This window comes from Mycosarcoma maydis, chromosome 20 (assembly GCF_000328475.2).
Source record: "Mycosarcoma maydis chromosome 20, whole genome shotgun sequence".
NCBI lineage: Eukaryota > Fungi > Basidiomycota > Ustilaginomycetes > Ustilaginales > Mycosarcoma > Mycosarcoma maydis.
The window spans coordinates 379,455-397,677 of NC_026497.1; the positions used below are offsets into that span (position 1 = coordinate 379,455).

General features: G+C 51.3%; 9 protein-coding genes across 9 annotated transcripts; 5 read left to right on the forward strand and 4 right to left on the reverse strand.

Moving 5' to 3' along the window:
- Positions 1-232: 232 nt before the first annotated feature.
- Positions 233-1,099, forward strand: UMAG_05924 (putative adenylate kinase; the record flags this gene model as incomplete). The annotated part of the gene is made up of 1 exon (XM_011393958.1): positions 233-1,099. The coding sequence occupies one exon, from the start codon at positions 233-235 to the stop codon at positions 1,097-1,099; it is 867 nt and encodes a 288-aa protein (XP_011392260.1).
- Positions 1,100-1,235: 136 nt separating this feature from the next.
- Positions 1,236-4,022, reverse strand: UMAG_05925 (uncharacterized protein; the record flags this gene model as incomplete). The annotated part of the gene is made up of 1 exon (XM_011393959.1): positions 1,236-4,022. The coding sequence occupies one exon, from the start codon at positions 4,020-4,022 to the stop codon at positions 1,236-1,238; it is 2,787 nt and encodes a 928-aa protein (XP_011392261.1).
- A 611-nt stretch (positions 4,023-4,633) lies between these two features.
- On the reverse strand, positions 4,634-5,632 carry UMAG_05926 (uncharacterized protein; the record flags this gene model as incomplete). Its single annotated transcript, XM_011393960.1, has 1 exon — positions 4,634-5,632. The coding sequence occupies one exon, from the start codon at positions 5,630-5,632 to the stop codon at positions 4,634-4,636; it is 999 nt and encodes a 332-aa protein (XP_011392262.1).
- Positions 5,633-6,346: 714 nt separating this feature from the next.
- UMAG_05927 (uncharacterized protein) lies at positions 6,347-7,459 on the reverse strand (the record flags this gene model as incomplete). Its single annotated transcript, XM_011393961.1, has 1 exon — positions 6,347-7,459. The coding sequence occupies one exon, from the start codon at positions 7,457-7,459 to the stop codon at positions 6,347-6,349; it is 1,113 nt and encodes a 370-aa protein (XP_011392263.1).
- Positions 7,460-8,362: 903 nt separating this feature from the next.
- Positions 8,363-9,508, reverse strand: UMAG_05928 (uncharacterized protein; the record flags this gene model as incomplete). The annotated part of the gene is made up of 1 exon (XM_011393962.1): positions 8,363-9,508. One exon carries the CDS (start codon positions 9,506-9,508, stop codon positions 8,363-8,365), a length of 1,146 nt encoding a protein of 381 aa, XP_011392264.1.
- A 2,772-nt stretch (positions 9,509-12,280) lies between these two features.
- On the forward strand, positions 12,281-12,854 carry UMAG_05929 (uncharacterized protein; the record flags this gene model as incomplete). The annotated part of the gene is made up of 2 exons (XM_011393963.1): positions 12,281-12,686; positions 12,790-12,854. 2 exons carry the CDS (start codon positions 12,281-12,283, stop codon positions 12,852-12,854), a joined length of 471 nt encoding a protein of 156 aa, XP_011392265.1.
- Positions 12,855-13,327: 473 nt separating this feature from the next.
- On the forward strand, positions 13,328-13,831 carry UMAG_05930 (uncharacterized protein; the record flags this gene model as incomplete). The annotated part of the gene is made up of 1 exon (XM_011393964.1): positions 13,328-13,831. The coding sequence occupies one exon, from the start codon at positions 13,328-13,330 to the stop codon at positions 13,829-13,831; it is 504 nt and encodes a 167-aa protein (XP_011392266.1).
- Positions 13,832-15,236: 1,405 nt separating this feature from the next.
- UMAG_05931 (uncharacterized protein) lies at positions 15,237-15,737 on the forward strand (the record flags this gene model as incomplete). The annotated part of the gene is made up of 1 exon (XM_011393965.1): positions 15,237-15,737. The coding sequence occupies one exon, from the start codon at positions 15,237-15,239 to the stop codon at positions 15,735-15,737; it is 501 nt and encodes a 166-aa protein (XP_011392267.1).
- An 875-nt stretch (positions 15,738-16,612) lies between these two features.
- Positions 16,613-17,116, forward strand: UMAG_05932 (uncharacterized protein; the record flags this gene model as incomplete). Its single annotated transcript, XM_011393966.1, has 1 exon — positions 16,613-17,116. The coding sequence occupies one exon, from the start codon at positions 16,613-16,615 to the stop codon at positions 17,114-17,116; it is 504 nt and encodes a 167-aa protein (XP_011392268.1).
- Positions 17,117-18,223: the final 1,107 nt, after the last annotated feature.

The following is an 18,223-nucleotide window of genomic DNA, read 5'->3' on the forward strand; positions in this document are numbered from 1 at the left end:
GGCGGTAAAGAAGCACGATGGTGGTGCCAAGCGAATTTCATCCCCGCAACTCGCTTCTGGGCTCTCCTGCTTGTTGACGACGCGAGTCGGGCGCTAGGACCATCCAATTTCGATTTTGGCTAGACCCTATTTTGCGCGGTTTCACAGACGTTGACTTGCATCCTTTGCATCTCGGTTCGTCTTTCCCCACCATTATGTACCAACGACGATCTGCATAGATTCACAGTACATCATGGCGAGCACCATCACGGCTCGGATCTTGCGCACCGCCTCAGCTCCAGTATCCGTGTCTGGACTCAGCTTACCTCGGGGGAGTATTCGACGATTCAGCTTATCCCAAGCACGTGGCAACAGTGCAGCGGATACGCAGATGCGAATGCTCATTGTTGGCTCGCCCGGTTCCGGCAAGGGAACGCAATCCAGCCGTCTTCTCAAGCACTACAGCTTCTCGGTTCTATCTGCAGGTGACGTTCTGCGATCGCACATCCAACAGAAAACCGAGATCGGCTTGAAAGCAGATGCTGTGATCAAATCGGGATCTCTGATGCCGGACAGCGTCATGATGGATCTGATTGGATCCGAAGTTTGCTCGCTCTCGTCGCGCGATTGGCTGCTCGATGGATTCCCGCGCACGCTCGGACAAGCCCAAATGCTGGATTCTCTACTCGGATCGCAAGCCAAACCGCTCTCGCTTGTCGTCAACCTCGACGTTCCCGAAACCGTCATCCTCGACCGAATCTTGCAACGCTGGACTCACTTACCCTCAGGTCGTGTCTACAACCTCAGCTATAACCCGCCCAAGACCCCCGGCAAAGACGACATCACCGGCGAACCTCTCTCGAAAAGACAAGACGACAACGTCGAAACTTTCGGCAAAAGGTTGAAATCCTTCCACAAACAAACCGAACCCATGCTCCAACATTACAGAGAGAAATCCAGGAGCGTGCTGGATATCGATTGTAGAGTACAGCAGGTAGGCGATACGCTGCAAGACGGTGGAGAGCTATTTGTCAATCTGAGAGGCGATGAGAGCAATCAGATCTGGCCTCATCTGTTGAACATCGTCCAGTTGAGATTCCCACAGTTGCAGAAGGCATAGAAACCCAATTCAGCCAGGTACACGGTAGCTCAGAATGAGAGAAACGACAACGGGTCGTTTAGGTTCTCATATAAATACATGTATGCTCTAGAGGATGCAAGATCGATGCAAAGGCGTTTCATCCGGCGCCGTTGCTTCACGATTGTGACGCGCGGCTCTGCTGCGGCACCACTTTGTGTCTCTCGGACGCCGACGTCGACATGGTCCTACTTCGCTGCAGCTGAACTTGCTTGAAACCCTCGACGCGATCCTTGAGCCCTTGAAATCCATCCAATAGTACCCTCAGATGATGCTCAAATTCCACGTTGGCAACCACGAGTTTAGCCACTTTCTCGTACTCGGGATTGGCTGTCTGTCGGATCGATGCGTGCAGATTCTGCAGCGCGATTTCTGGATCGAGGCTCGCTCCTGCGCGTAGATCGGTATCCTTGCCATCGCTCTTGGTGCAAGACGCGCAAAGCTTGGTCGATTGCTGTCGAGAGTTGTAGTAGTGCCGAAGTGCAGGGATGTCGGTCATGGCTTGCGAGATGAGCGTGTCGTGCAGCTCGAGCACGCGCACAGAGTGTTGGAAGGTCTGCAGGGCGGCGAGCGCGAGCTTTTGGGGTGTGCCCACCAGCGCATCTTCCATTCGCGCTGCGGCATGCGCTGGCAGAGAAAAGTGATGCTCGCCCATGTTCTTGCCAGCGTGGTCTGCGGTGCTGTCGAGGTGAAAAGAGGGAAGAGCCAATCTTTGCGTAGTGTCCAGTGCTTCATTCAGCGCCTCGGATGATCTGCTTTGATGCCCACGTTCGATACATGCATCCATGCTCTTTCTCTCCATTGCTGCCACAGCTTTGATCTGCGAACGGTTGTGCTGCGCCGCGTCGCCTTCGCTCTTTCTCTGCGGATGGCCAGGACGACCCCTTCTTCGACGTCGTGCTTGACTTGAACTGTGGCGGTTGTCGGCTATTTCCGTCGTCATCCCTTCAATGTCATTCCTGCCCACGTTCTCTTCTTTTTTCTTCCTCAACCGCCTCTTCCTCGCCCTGGTCTCCGCCCGATCAAACAGTCTCGATGTCGACTTGGTTAGCAGCCGATGGAAGATGCTACCAAACGCATCCTGTACCACGGCCAACAAGATTGTCAACACAGCTACACCCATCAGTCCCCAAATCACAAAGATGGCTCTTCCGAGCTGCGTTGCAGGATGGTAGTCTCCGTATCCGATCGTGATCATCGCAATAAAACAGAACCACATGGCACCTCCGTAGCTCCAACTCTCGGCATACGTAAACGCCAAGGCGCCCAGAAGCCAGAAGCCAGCTGTCACCGATGCGGCTAGAGCGAGCTTCATGCGCGCAGCGACGATGGATTCGCGACGTGCGTGCTCTTCGAATTGCCGGAAATCCTCTTCGGTTCGCTGTTTGGCCATGAGAAGATGTTGCTGAAGCGCGCTGATCTCGCGCTGTAAGGCAGGGTCGCCGGCTGTAGCCAGACTTGACGTTTCGACAACCGCATCGATTTCGGCGCCGATCTTTGCGTTGTCGTCAGAAGTTGCTGCAGTAGTGTTGACGGATGGCGGAGCTGTGGCGTCAGCATTGGCTTGGGCATCAATGGGTAGATCGCGACTAGCGGCGGCTTGCTGCTCCATCTTGGCGAGCGCTTCTGCAAAGTCGTTGGCCTGGTCATCGCCATTGTGACTGATGAGCGCTGTGCCAGGACCAAAGGTGAAGGTGCGCGGCATGATCTTGCGTAACGCACGATCCTGTCGCTTGTGCTCCTTTTGTGCTGCTCTGCGTTCTGCGATGCGTCGACGCCGTTCCTTGGACTTGGCCAGTAATGCCGCTTGAAAAGTCTCGAGGATCGCATTTCTAGCAGCCGATACTACGATCGCTACAAGTACGATACCGGTCGGTGCATACAGAATCACAAGCACCTTGGCTCCAGGACTGGCCGGCACCACATCGCCAAATCCCACCGTTAAAACCGTCGCGCAAGAAAAGTAGAGTGCCGTGATAAAGTCAATCTTGATGACGAAAACGAAGATAAGCGATCCGAGTGAGAGGTAGAGCAGTAGACCCATACCTGCCAATACGAGTCCCTTTTGCAGCTGCGTCAAGCCGGAGCCTGCATGTCGGAAGTCGTTTGTTCGAACGTAGTCGGCGACCAAGCTGATGGTCACAAGCGTCGAAGTTATGGTCGAAGCACAGACCATCCAATAGGAGGCACTCAGGCTAAGACCATCGTGTTTGGGTCCATAAATACCACCAAACGTAGCAAGCGCCACAACGTTGATCAAGTCATGCAGCATGAAACCTGCAAAAGCCAGGATGATGCTCTGGCGCGGTCGCAGGATTTCGAGGAATCGAAAGATGATTGCAACGTTGCCTACGACGGCAGCGCTGAGAGAGATGGCTAGGCCAACGGTAAGAATGGTTGGGTTGTCGATGAAGCGTTCTACGATGCCGTTTTGGTCGATCTTGGCGTACCATTTCGAAGTCAACCCTGGTACTTCCAGGACGATGGAGAGAGGTGCAACGAGGCCAGAGAATATCGGTGTCTTGCGCACGCTCCAGGCATGTCCAAGACCAAATGAGTGGCCATGAGTATCATACGACGCGACAGCGACAGCGTCAGCGTGGCCTCTTTGGCTGGGATGACCTGAGTAAGGAACATCGGTGACACTGAGGAACGTCTGTAGTGTATTGGAGCTGGGCAGACCTTGGCTTGTATAGGCAGGAGGACGGTGCGGCTCTGTAGTCGGCTTGCTTCTCTTTCGATGCCCAAATGGCGAATGACGGCGATGCTTGCTGTCATGGCTGGCCTGCAACGACTTGATTGGTGGCAGATGCGACGTAATTACGGTGGGTGAAGCGGCACTCGGCAGCAGCGTTGGTCTCTCCAGTGGTACGGTCTGGCGACCATCCGATCCGGAGTCGTCCATGCTGGTGATGCCAATTTAAACTACCGCTGCATTCAATCTGTGAATGTCGTCGCAGTTTCTTCCTGTATGGTAGAAGTGGGTGTGCTGAATGATCTCCTGCGTTTGCTATAAGCGCGCCAGCGATAACGAACTACCCATGGCAGCCACATGTGCTCCTAGACAGATGGAGCTAGCAGGGAAAGTTTGACCTGTTGGTGAGGTCTGCTCGCGATCGGAGCAGAGGCCGTCACACAAGATAAGCTGAGATGAGCAGGTCGCCGTAAATCGTGAATAGGCTCAGGCGAGTTTAGACTCTCAGACTCGTACCAAAAAGACGCGTATCCGCCGCCGGCGGAAGGCACACGCCGGTTGTCCAAATCACGAATATGTGTCAAGTGACGCAGGGTTCAATCGTGAATCGTGAATCGCGAATCGTGAATCGTGAATCGTGAATCGTGAACAACTCGCCCACAACCACGAAAAATCACGAATCAGCCATTCAGTCGTGAGTGATTTTCGGTGAGATACTTGACACGGCGCCTTGTCTCTCTTTCTCGCACACTCTCTCGCCTCTCAGTATGCAGCGAAAGCAGAAGCTGACAGACTGAACACGATCCACTCACGACTGTCAGTTAGTGAGTATTGACGCGAACAGGATACATGTGCTCCTTGAATAGCTCAGGAGCGTCTTTCGGTAAGAACATGCCACCCAATATAGCATAGATGTTCCTGTTGGTTTCGAGACGGTACCAGCTTGCTGGCGTCGTTAGCGTCTCCAGTAGCAGCCAGAAATCCGAGTTTTTGCTTCGCCTACGCAGATTTGTGTTCATGACAGTGTCGAGACGCGTCATCATTATGTGTCGTGTGCCATGAGCCGTTGGTAGCGAAAGATGGTAGACATGGGCAACGTCAGCGCCATGGGATTCCAGTCCACCAATTACTTCCGATCGAAGATGCGTTATGGCGGATTCGGGCATAACCAGGCGTCGAGAATGCACATCAGTTAGGAACTCGACCGGTGGCCAAGTGAACTGGCCGTGCCGAAGCCCATAGGAACCTACGACTCGCTCGGGTTTGCGACTTTGGAATCGGTGCCATCGCTCAAAGGCAATCGCTATATCGTCAAGCAAGTGAGGCTCAGGTCTGTATGTCCAGACGCCCGTATGCAAGAGTTCGGCTTGTCTCAGAAGCTCAAAGTTGATGGGCGTCCAGTCGTTTCCGTACGAGTATGTGGCCTGAAGATGTGGCAAACTATGTGGATAATTGAATACTTGGAACCGGTCAAGACCAATGCTTAGCGGACCGAACATCAATCCATCGACGTTCCGTTTAAATCGCGGAATATAGTGGTGCGACCTGCCGTGCCTACGTTGTCCTCCCGAAGGCAGCCAAGCCGGCTGGTCTCTGCGAAAGCTGTACAAGGGGAATCCTGCACGAGACGGATGCTTTGTCATGGCATCGTGCAAGTCTTGATCTGAAGGTAAGTCATCCAGCCATCCAGAGTCAGAAGTCCCCGAGTCGGATCCGAATGGTGAGTCGGCCATTGCTCCTTCATCCCAGCCATCCATTGCTGCAGCCAAGCAGGCCAGCAGGATAATGTCTAGCGAAAGAAAGAAGATATTTGTCCGCATGTTGTCCCTATCACTGGAGTAGCACTCAACAGCACTCTAGTGGCTACTGTAGGATGTGAAGATGAGGCACCCCAGACCACTAGAACGCCAAACACAGTTCCGGGCCCCTCGTGACTATTTATGTCTCTGATTTCCATTGTGAAAGCCTAAGAGCATGGTGACTCGTTAACAGACCCGCAACTCGAAGAAACAGCAAGAGGGTTTAGGAAGGCGGTGTTCGACTTGCACACTTTATGGTTAGTCCTTTTCATTCACTCTCCTCTCCTGTAATTTTTCTCTTGTCTTCTGATCCTTAACATAAACTGGTCTGGGAAACCACCACCTGGAGGTGAAAACAACTCCTCACGCCGGATGGTTATTCCGTTTGTTGCTCTCCTTTGTCATTTGCCCTCCTCCCGGCACACTATTCGCACGACTCCCAGCTTCAGAAGCCCAACTCCGACCTCTTCCTCTTATTATTTCCGCAGCTTGCGCAAGATCCGCTCGGAATGCTTGGAATCCCAACTTCAGCGGTTGCTGCGGTTTCTGAAGATGAATTCAGAGACTTGAATCACATGCTCACACTCCCAAGCGTCACCAGTTCAGCGTCACCCTCGATGATTTACCCAAATTAACGCTTCAGCACGTTAATGTCGATGTTATGGAATGAGACAGTGATCACAAGCGAGCGGTAAAGCCCATTTGCTCTGCCAACGCATGCGTCGACATCCCTGATTATAGAGGACGGCCAAAAGTGCGTGAAAAAGCAGGCCGGATGTATCCATGCTGCTGCAGGAACCCAACAGCGCCCTTGGGTAGGAACATGCCGCCGAGAAGAATCATTCGGGGTCTGTTTCTGGCATCAAGGACGTCAGTCATGGCTTCATGGAAGAGCCAGAAGTCCGACTTGCCATTAAACTTGTCCAGATCCGTGAATCTCGCTGGATCTACAGAGCTCATCATGATATGCCTCTCAGACTGTCTGCCGCCAGCAGGCAAAGTAATCGTCCATACTCTGGGCACGCCTAGCTTGTGCTGGCTCGATTCCCATACAGCTGCGCCTGCCATCTGCTCCTTAGCCCTAAGAGAGATCTGCACTCCCGTCTTGAAAGTACGAGGTCGAACAGGTGGCCACAGAAACTCTCCTTGCCATACTCCTCCCTCTTTCGTGTCAACAGGCTCGAGTCTCCATCCATGAGAAAAAAACTGCATCTCGATCCTCTCTTGTAGACGCTTCAAGAGCACAGGGTCTGGCCGATAATAAAGCGATTGAGGCAGAAACATCCCTTGCCAGTAATACCTTTCAAACATGATCGGTCGCCATCGGCCATGCTGATACAAGGACGACAGCAAGGGAATGTCCAGAGGGTATGCTTTGGTTTGAAATCTATCGCCTCCCAAGGTATACGGTCCATAGACTCCGCCGTCACTCGCAACGAATTGCGCTATCTCGTACCTTTGGGGTTGTGATTTTCGCTCGTAGAAAGAAGGCGAGTGACGTTGGTCTGGTTCCGAGGTCCCTTGTTGCTCAACAGTGTCGAAAAGTTCCTTGTCAGACGGTAACGCGTTTGACTGCTGCGGACGCGAAATTGGATGCAATCTTGCCGTTTGAACTTGCTGCGTACTTGGAATAGTTTCTGAACTGCCATACTGAGTGCTGCCTGCACTCGAATCCGATGTTGGGGAGTAGAACAAACTCGCGTATGTTCGAGACTGCTGTTGGTTCGAGGAAGGAAAGAGGCGATACTCTGGAGAATCGTTCTGACCGCTGTTTCCGGCGGTACGGACGCCGTCAAGAAGAATAGCTACCAACAGGAATAGCGAGCCTTCGAAAATGTGCAGACGCATCTTAAAGCGAATCGAATGGAATGCTCCCCAGCAGAGAGATCCAAAGAACGACCAACATGATCGAGGACACAGTGCTGGCAAGCCGGCTAGGATGCCCTCTTTATCTACATGGACATCCGTGAAGCACTAGTATGTTGCTAGGGGTATGACGTCGGTCTCAAAAGATCAGCTTCAAGCCAAGACAAGAAGCCCACGGCTCTCTGGGTGAAACAGGGGCATCTTCGCCATTCAGGCCGAAGCTTTGGCTTTGCAGATTGGATGTCATCGAACCCACTGCACTCTGAACACTACTCGCATCTAGTTGCTGCGTCTGGGCCATACCAATGACCTCACGTGTCAAGCGCAAAAGGATAAAGAGCGCGGGACACGGCGGAACTCGATTCGCCTGCCCACTTTGCATTTGTAATTGCTCCTTCGCTTCATTGCTCGTCGCTACGCTTGTATGGCCGACGGTAAACCGAAAGCCTCCTCAAGCTCTTAAACGCACATTCCTAGCTTTAAACTCATCACCTCTTTCCATTAGTGGCGTGTGCCACGCTGACTCGGGGCCGGTTTGAGTCTCTCTAGAGAGTGGGTCAACGACTTCTTAATGAGGCCATTGCTTGCGAAGAGTCAAGATGATAACCATGAATACGCTTGATCCACCAAGCGTCACGATGCAATCGTGAACACAGGACGCTGGTTATTGTATCTACCCAATTCGAAATCACCAAAACAGACGTTGGTGTATGGGGCGTCGGTGGCGACACGTAATTGTTGGTCGCAACTTTCACCCCTGAGTCACGCCAGATTGTCCCTGAAGATAATCACAGACATGTCTTCTCGTATTTCTGTTCGGAAAGGAGCGCTGGCTCGGACGACTGAGCACTTAGAATCATGAGAACGCAAATGACATACCGAGTCTCAAACTGGTCGAAGCGAACGAGGTACCCGGGCAAGTGAAGGCAAGGCAACCTGGATAGTTTGAGACTTGAGTAGCACCCATTCTACGTCCTTTGGCAAGAATGTCGCGCCGAGAAAAGCCAATCTGTTTCCTGTTGCTCTCATACCTTCAAAGAAGAACCAAGGTTGCGAGTCTGCAAAAGAGCGCGAAGGATCGAAGAACCTAGGAACCCGGGCGGGTACCATGAGGATGTGTCGGACCTGATGCCCAATTATGACCTCGAGATGAAACAGTCTGGGACGTCCGATCGAGTGCACGCTGATCTGTTCCGCTATAGCTTGTCGGATGCGTTGGGTGAGTAAAGAGCGCACAATGTCGAGATCATCGCTGCCAAATCTTGTAATTTCGACAGGCGGCCAGAGGTAATCGCCCTGAATCAAAGTTTCACCTTGACTCACGAGTCGAGGAGCAATGCCTTCTGTTTGCAACGAACGCCATATAAGGCCGCGAATAGCTAGCAGCACAGAAGGATCAGGCTGGAACCTAATACCTGCAGCCGAGAAAGCATCATTGGCTATGAAATGCTCAAAGTTCCATGGCTTCCATGAGCGAAGAGCATAGCCTTGATAGAGATGTCGGAACGCCGGAAGGTCCAGAGGGTAGGCTTGTAGCGCGAACCTGTCAGTTCCAACTTGGTATGGCCCCCATCTCTGCCCTCTCAACTCAAAAGCAGGAAGATGATAGGGAAGCCGGAATTGTGATCGGCTTGCACTTGAGCCTGGCAGCGTCGAGATCGTCACCCCAGGATTTCCTTCGAGTACATGTATGGATGGAGGGCGAGTGCGGAGGCCGTTTCGCCTAGAAGAAGATGGCACTAAGGTCCCGGAAAGCGATGGATGTGCGGATGGTTCTAGAGTAGCTACATGATCACTGCCCTCAGCTGTGTTGGTGTTTTTCCAGGTGGGAACCTCGATCAGTCTACCTGGAGCGAGGGGCGCTCTTGGGCCCAGGTTTCCGCCTGGAATATCATTGAAAGCTGGATCGAGTTCCATTACCGGAAACAATTGGCGTTCGGGGATCTGCACCTTTGCCGGAAGGGTGCCATCTGTGCCCAATACACATGCCAGAAATGCAATGAGTATGAGTGAGATAGCGAGAGTCAACATCTTGGTGAAGCTTTTGCTCGTCTGGCCGGTGGAGAGCCCAGTGAACTGGTAGTTCGGTTGGAAATTGAGTCCATACCCCCTTCCTTAAGTAGATTCGCGCCTCTGATACAATAAGCTCACTTCCTTCGTCTTGTCAGCTCGTGAACCCATCTCACACATGTTCAGCTGCTCGGTTGCGTGCGCGGGGCACGATCCGCTCGAAACTTGGCTGCACTTTGCTAGCCGGACGTTCCGGATACTCAAACTCAAGCAGCCGGTCCAACGGCCTTGAAACAGCCACCACACTTGCCGTTGCCGTCTTTGAGAACCAACAGCCACCACCTGCTTCCTCACCACACCTTCCTCTTTGCGTGAGAACTACGTAAATTGCCAACTTTCCGACGTTTTCGTGGAAATTCTCCTGTCTGGATCACGAATGTCCATTAGAGCAAGCTGACCAAGATTATGCAAGCCTCAAAGCCGATCGGGTATCGAGTGAGCTCAAAACGTAACCACCCAATGAGACGTTAATGCTTCTTGGCATGTCGGAATGGATCACGCCTCTTCTCACAGGTAGTATGGCACCCCGAACGATACGGTCGTCGCTTCTGCATTTGTTCACAACGAAAGCTCTATTCCCTCCGTACGGGGGCGTCACTAGTCAGAAGAAAGAGAGGAACTGGATGTCAAACAGGATTCGCAATACGGATCGCAAGTTGTGGCTATGCTGACATGATCAAGGACAGGATACCATGCACAAGCATCCCAAGTTTGTTGGTGAGGTCTAGATGATTCAAGATAGCAGACGCCAGTACCGCGGACCTATGCCTTCAAGGCGGACATACCCTTCCTAATTCGGCGGCCAGGCAAGCACAGTCCCTACCTGATTCTTTCTACATTACCATGCTTTACCACGCATGGCGGCTTGTTGATCAGTCACAATCCTGCGGTCTGCGTCGCTCCAGCCCACAAGCGTAAACTCGTGAAGCTTTGAAGCTGGTGTCCTCGAAGTGTTTAGCAAGTTCACCGAAAGTATGAACAGATACAATTGTGGAGTTGAAGTCGCACGAGGTGCTGATGAAGCAAGCATGAAATTGTGGCTAGCCTCGTGTGTTGGAGAACTCAAGTATGCGCCGACCCCACCGTCAATGCACCTAATGAGCGCAAAAGACGAACAACATACGGACAGGGCATTAAGAGCTGGTAACAATTTGGTTACTAGTTACTAGGTACTGGATTACGCGGCGACCATGCCAGGACGGTAAAATGAGGGAGAAGAACATTAACAAAGCAAACTGAAAGATGAGGTCAATGCTTGGAGTGGGCGGATCGAGCTTCGCCTTCTCCGGCGTATTCGCCCTTTCGCACGGGCTGCATGGATTTCGAGCCTCTAGTGGCCTCCTTCTAGCTCGAGTGAAAGGAAAGCGCCGAAGGCGACGTTCGAGTACCTTCTGCGGCAATTGAATAAGGCTGGTCTGTCACAATTTTGTGTGTCTCAAGACCGTAGATGTGTGTGAAACGCACTGAGTTGATCGAGTGTGGTATGAATCGGCAACGGCTGGTTGCGATGAACGCTTTACTCAGCAGTGATGCGGCATAGATCGGTTCTGATTGGCGTGCAATTACTCCTCGTGAGTCCTTGTCGACGGTGTGTGGCTGTGGTGTCTCTGGCGATGGTTGAGGTTGGGCCTGCAGTGTAGGTGCTGCAGTATCAGTGAAGGTTCTGACGTTCAAGCTGTTCCACAGGCCACAGGCACAAGCATTTATGACAGTATGAAGTAGTTAAGGGCTGCACTAGTCGAACAGTTTGTAATGATAGTGGTAAATAGTCGTAATGACGAGTAGATATTAAGATGAAAGTATATTAGAGGAGGTCCAGCTCATCTACAGGAAGGCAAGTGCACACTGATGTATATACAAATGTGACAGTATCACTCACGACTACGCCGGTGACATGGTCGATATCTTTTCGAGAGTTAACTGAGGGACATTATGGTGTGAGTGCCTTCCTACGATTCGTTTCAGGGATCGTGTTATCTCTCTGCTTCGTCGGTCGGCGTGTATGTCCACTTGAGCAGGACTTCTCTGCTCCCAAGCTTCGTAATGCTACACGCTGATGAATTAAGATGTGAAGCTGGAGGCGAATCTGGGGGAACGTTGATCTGAATTTGTCGCAACGGAACTCGCAGAGGTTGTCATAGTCGGGCTTTCTGGCGTTATCATCCACCTCATAATTCTACATAACTCGCAACTATCCAAGGCACAGAACTATCACTAGCATGGCGGTCCGGAAGTGCCATCGTAAGCATCTCTCTGCAAGCGCCACGGATACATTTCGTTCGAGCTGGAACCAAATTCAAGGAGCAATTCTAGCGGTTAACAGGATTGGACCTGGAGGCCATCTGGACGAGGTCATAGAGAGAAAACGGGGCTTTGGCTTTTACGGACTCAGTCGTCGGATGACTTCTCGACCGGCATCGAAGTGTTACTTTCCCCACACGCCATTCGACGCTCGGCTTTTTCGGGTAAATGCCGAGATGGAAATCAGTATGTACTGTAGTAGCTGAAACGCCTTCGCAGGCTTGCAAGATCCCACGCCTCGAAGACCGAATTGGGAAGTCACCATTGTGATTGATGTAGGAGTATGTAAGTGGGTTGCGAGGGCGAGTGCGAGTGCGACAGTACAAAAAGCTGAACAGTTCTTTTTGGGCCAGCTTCAGTGGTGACTAAGTGAATGCCTTCTTGCTTGCACGAGAAAGCCATCATCATCAGAAAGTCGTCATCTGTCGTACCATGAAGATCTGCACTCTTCTCCTATTTGCCATACAGGTGGTTGCGCCACAGCCAAGGCTCAGCAACAAGCAGAGAAAACACTACAACGCGTCGTTACGTTTTCTTCGCTCTGTTCATGGAGTCAATCCTGATTACACTCCAGTCGAGTACCTCCCACATATTGCTCCTGCATGGCCCAACATCGAATCAGAGGTATGGGAGACTGCAAGAACGTCAGGCAATGGCGCTGTGCTCTGGACCTTGGACGATAGCGAGCGGAACATCTTTGCAACGACCAAAATCCCAAACCACAGCCCGCTGGCGAGAGCATGGAACCTTCATGGGCGAGAGGACAGAGAAGCTTACGCATTCTGGCACATCAATCAAGACCGACACCAGCTTCTTCGTCTCGATGTATGGCCCGCAGGTGGGCAGCCAGTCGAAGAAGCAGCAATCGATTGGATCTTAGAACGCATGCGATGTCTGGCAGGTCTCCACCAATCCTATCGATCAGCTGTAATGTGTTTCAGGCCTTGACTCCGGCTTCGTTGAAATCCGTCACAAGACTGATCATTATGCCCGCCAACAGTCATGAACAGGCTCTCCTTTGTGTCATCCGATGTCAAAGTCCGTACACTACCCAAACGTAACAGCATCAGCTCGCTCCGTCCAATGCACAGTTGCAACAATTAGTAAAGTCTAGTTGTCGAATGGCTGTTTCAATGTAACACAACGAGAGAGGCGTTGGGTGGGAGCCACCTTACCGATCCCACCTGATCGAAGCATCGTATTGTTATCGAAGGCCTCGAAGCATGTTGAGCAGAAAGACTCACAGGTATCACTTCTCAACAAGAACCACCTTTGAGCTTGCAGCGAATCATAATGCAACCGTTTCTTTGACAACATCAAACAGATTGAGATCACGAGAGTCTTGAGCACCTTTCTTTTTGATAGAGAAGCTGTGAGTATAGACATTTTCGGTGTTTCGAGATTGAGATATAAAGTCTTTCACTTGGGCGCGGGATAAGTGAAACAGCCCTCTAACGTCTAACTTATTCCACTTCGATCATGGTGCTCCTCAAAAAGTATTGGGTCTTGCTGGCTCTCGTGTTGGTACAGTCCGCTCTTGCCATCGACCAGTCGGGCTGGAACAACAAGGAACGAGCTGTGTGGTCAGCCGCACAGAGACACCTTGACACGGCCTACCTGATGATGGACAGGCGTTTTCGTTCTCCGTACGTCTTCAACGCTCCCGTGTCAAGGGAAGAAATCGAAGATGCCTGGGTATACGCAGGTCGAGATCATGCCGGACCGATTTACAAAGGCTACCATGTAGATAGCAGAAAGTCGGTCTATGTGCTTACCAAGCTACCAAGCAGCCATCAGCTTGTCGATAAATGGGGTCTCAACGAGGATGGCATCGACAAGGACGCCTTCCTATTCTGGAAGGTCAAGAAAGACGGAGGCAGGATCGCGCACAAGCTCTTGGGTGTCGAAGTCATGGCCTCTGGCGCCGTGACTGGTCAACGATACAGGCTTCATGATATCTTGAGCGAGGCTCACAGTCTGTGAACACACACAATCACTTCATTCGACACCACCGACATACAGAACTATGTAATTGTCGTAGAGCGTTTCAGTTCATGTCACGTCTATAGCCCTGAAACTTAGCAGGGCTGGCCAGCCGGTAGAAGTGCGCGTTCTGTTCAGGATGTTGGTCGGCTCCAACTGGCCCTATATATCCATATAGACTCTGTTTCGATATCTTTTTTCCCCCACTATGAAATGTTCACCATTCTCTCTCCACAGGTGCCGCTACTATGTCGGCTTCAGTAGAAGTCTCACAGTACTTAATACAGCACTTCAAGTGCATTCCCGTAGTCGTGCCAACTGAGTGCTGAACTTCATCCTCCAATGTATTGAAAGCTTCCGTTCAACATCGTTCTGGCATGAAGTCGAATTCAATCTGGCCCAACTTGGAACTCGGCGGTCTTTAACCCTCATCAACTCCAGCATCGTCTGTTGTTAAAGGACCAGTGAACTGGGCACAAGACTTCCATATTTAGGTTCCTACTTTGCTCTTTTCTCTGCTTGAATGACTAGACATGGAGATCAAGGTGCCAGCAAGCACTGCAATTGCTCAAATCCATGCTAAAATGCTGGCTTAACTGTTCAGGCTGCGAAGTCGGCAAGTTTCTAACATGTGCAGGTGACAGAGCATGAGCTTGATACATTGCGATGCCAGAGAGAGTTGTTGCAACGACGAAGAAGCTGATGAGCTCTACACTAGAAATGAAGCATGCGGCTGTGTTGGTGCAACAACAAGCTCTACTGCAGATAAGAAGACAGTAGGCCGTTTCGAAATGAGACCGATGTGGCTTTCTTGTGGGTGACAGCGATGTGAATGCGTTAGAAACAGTCACGAGTGAAATTACCGTGGAGGTGAGACGAGAACGGTGATGGTTCTGTGTTGTTCTGTTGTGTATATGGCACTGTTTCTCGGTATCTGTGGGTCAGCTTCCTTTGTCAATTCCGGTAAGCAGGTTGCTATGGAATGCGACTGAGCTGCACATAGGTATCGCAGCAGTGGCAAACAGTTTTGATGAGTCTGAACTGATGACAGCAACGGTGGGATGGCGCGATCGATTTTCGCATCTTTGTGCTGGCCCTGCCTAATCTCTGTTTCCCGACATCGTTTTCAGCTTCAGGCAATCAGGTGTCGTGTTGTGATGAGGTGCTTCGATGCTTCACGCGAGCTTCACTGCACCGCCCATTGCTGTACGTTGTTGCTTGGACAGGGTAGCAATGATTAGACGCTTCTGCGATCAAGCCTCATCGAGTTCGAGGATTCACGTTTTTGCCACCCGAGGAGAAAGGTATAAAGCTGGACTTTTAGGCTCTCAAACTTTAGCTGTTTCCGATAACCCTCGCTCACGACACATATTGTGGCCCCCTCAAAACCTTGCGTCATCCATAAATGAGGTCACTGTTTCAACTGACATGCCTCCTCATCGTCGCGGCCGTGGCCACCTCGGTGAAAATGCCAAAACTCAACAGCGAAGCAAGGGAATTCTACGAACAAGCCAAAGAGAATATCAGACTCAGCTTTCCACCCGACCAGCAGCTTCAATCCGTTGCGGGTCACGACTACTATTCGCATCTGTTCTCCGATCAGCGTCACACTCCGAGCCAAGCGGAGATGTTCGCAAACCGATATCCTCACGGTCCGACCGATGTGATGTACGGTAATCGAGGCCGCTACGCTTATGTGACAACGAGAATTCCATGGAACAGCCAGCTTGGTCAGACATGGGGTTTGCATACAACGGTAATGGATGATTCGGGTAACCGGATGGTCAAGGATCTGTACGCTTTCTGGCGCGTGAACAGGGCTGATCGCAGCAAGAAGCTGTTGCGCCTAGACGCATGGCCGACGGGAGGAACGATGCGGCAATTGGCCAGCTGGCAGATTGTTTGACATTTCTAGCGAGTCCTTGCAGTGGAGCATGGCGAACAATCGTGAATAGCAAGCACCACCTTGTCGCCATCAATCGTCGCTCGCCAGGCGACTATTCCAGCTTTCCGGACCTCCGTGAACAAACTCATGTCAACCAAGTCAAGGTGTGGCAAAAAGTGTTGCTTTTGGTGCTTGGTTGTGTGTGACCCTGGCTGCCTGCCGCTCGGTCGAAGCGCCAGAGATGGAAACTAGCATACATGTGGATGAGCTGAGAAGCCAAAGACTGAACAGTTCTGGATAACCCAAAAAACCTTCGCTGGTCAGCTGTGCTGAGCGAGTACCTTTTTGCATCCTGCTTCATACGTGTACATCTTGTCATCAAGTATGCCATACAGAACTCAGGTTGGCTGGATGCACCTCTCTTCGCTGATTGGGATCATGGCTTTCTCAGTCCTAGCAATCGTAGCGCTTTCTCACTCTGTTTGGTCTCTGACGGCAAGCTTAGATTCTCGAACATTCCAATTTCAGCCGAAAGTTCATCGCTTTGGCGCGCTGGTTGTAAAATGAGGACAGATTGTGATTGCATTTGAAGCCACATATTTGCTTTTCCTGGCGTTTATGAGATTGATGAAGTTAAACTTCATGTTGTAGTCGTGCTCATCGTGGGTGTGCAAAAGGGGCAGCACAGTGTATTCAGTGGAGGCCACCGTGCGGAAGAGGGTCCTAAGTGGGAGTTGAAAAAACCCCTGTTCTGCTGAATGAAGCTTAAGCAACGAGGCGAGCACGATCAAGCACAACTATAAAGGTTTCCCTTACTGCAAAGAAACGCATCTCTTTTTGCTCTACATCGCAAAGATATCTACACCATGGTATCGCTCTTCCATCGTACCTGCGGCATGATGCTCATCAAGCTGCTGTGTCTATCTCTGCTCTTCGCTGGCGTTCTCGCCGTGATGACTGAGCAGGACCATCAGATGCATCAGAGAGCGCAGCAAATTCAGAAAGACCTGCTCCACAGAGACGGCAAGGAGTGGGATCTGGCCGGTTCGTTTGACGCAAATTCTCTACCCGAGTTCCACCCGGAAGCGTACGAGCAAATGATGAGCGAGGGCGTCCACCCCGTCACCGCTGGACGGAATTGGAATCTCAACCCCTTCCGAACGCAGCCAAGGCCTACGGCTCAATATTACTTCAGTGTCATCCATCACAACAGCCCATTGGGATGGCAGATGGGATTGGTGGATGATCAATTTGGAAATCACGCGACCGGGATGGTTCTGTGGAAGCAAACCAAGTCTGGGCACCCCGTCCTGCTTCATGTGGATCTTCTACGTGATCAGGGATTCATTTGGGAAAAGAAACTCGTCCCTCTGGACGACGTCATGAAGCATGTTCACTAACCTCCATTTCAGCACTAGCACCAACGCAATACCGATCGGTGCAAGAAGCGACACTCATGACGCGTTGATGCTAGAACTGATGCTCAACAAGCACAGTTGCATCTCGTGCAAACCACCAAGATCGCCGGCATACGTGGAACTCGCTCAACCAGCTTCACAAATCCTCGTGATCACTCCTTGTGCTTCTCGTCTCATATTCTTTTCCCCCACCTTGTAGTCGCTCACCAAGTCAAAGCCTATTGCTCGACCTGGTGTGCTGCGACAGCCCATCACTTTTTCGGCCTGCCTCCGCCCCACCGTTTTTAGAAACCATAGACTGACTCCAAAACTCACTCTGCCATACGGCAGCGCATTCTAATGCAATCTGTGAATGATCCATGTGACAGGGTGAGTGTGACATTCGTAATCAATGAATTCCATACGTGATACATTTAGCATTCGTGATTGTATTGTTTTCATCTGCTTACTTCTAGTTATCAAGTTTCCTATTACTAATGAGCTTGTTCGCACCTCTCTTCTCTTCTCGTGACGATGACCGCCTCAGTCTTAGTCTGTCACGCTGTCTGCTGGCGGCAGTTCATAACCTCGCGTTCTCGTATCCAACCGAGACTTCATTTCTGAGGCATAGGAGTCGTCACAAGTCGAGCGAAGAAAAAATCTTGCTTGAAACGACGACACGCTCTCGTGTTGGGTGAAGCTTGATGAACTGGGGGGTTCCATGTTGCAGCCGTGCCGATCGAGGGCGTGGGAAATGGAAAGCACGATGTACTTGGCGAAGGCAACCGTGGAGAAGAGGGCTCCAGATGGGAGTTGACAACCGCCTGTTCTGCTGAAGCCTTGCAACGAGACGAGCACGATCAAGCACAACTATAAAGGTATCTCTCACGGCAAAGAGACGCGTCTGTTTCTTGCTGTACATTGGCAAACTTACTACACCATGTTGACGCTCATGCATCGTACGTACGTGATGGTGCTCATCAAGCTGTGTCTATCACTGCTCATGGTTCCAGCATTCGTATTCGGCGACATGACCGAGCAGGACCACACGGATGCGCCAGAAATCGCACCAAATCCAACACCATCTGCTCTTCCGAGACGGCAACCAAT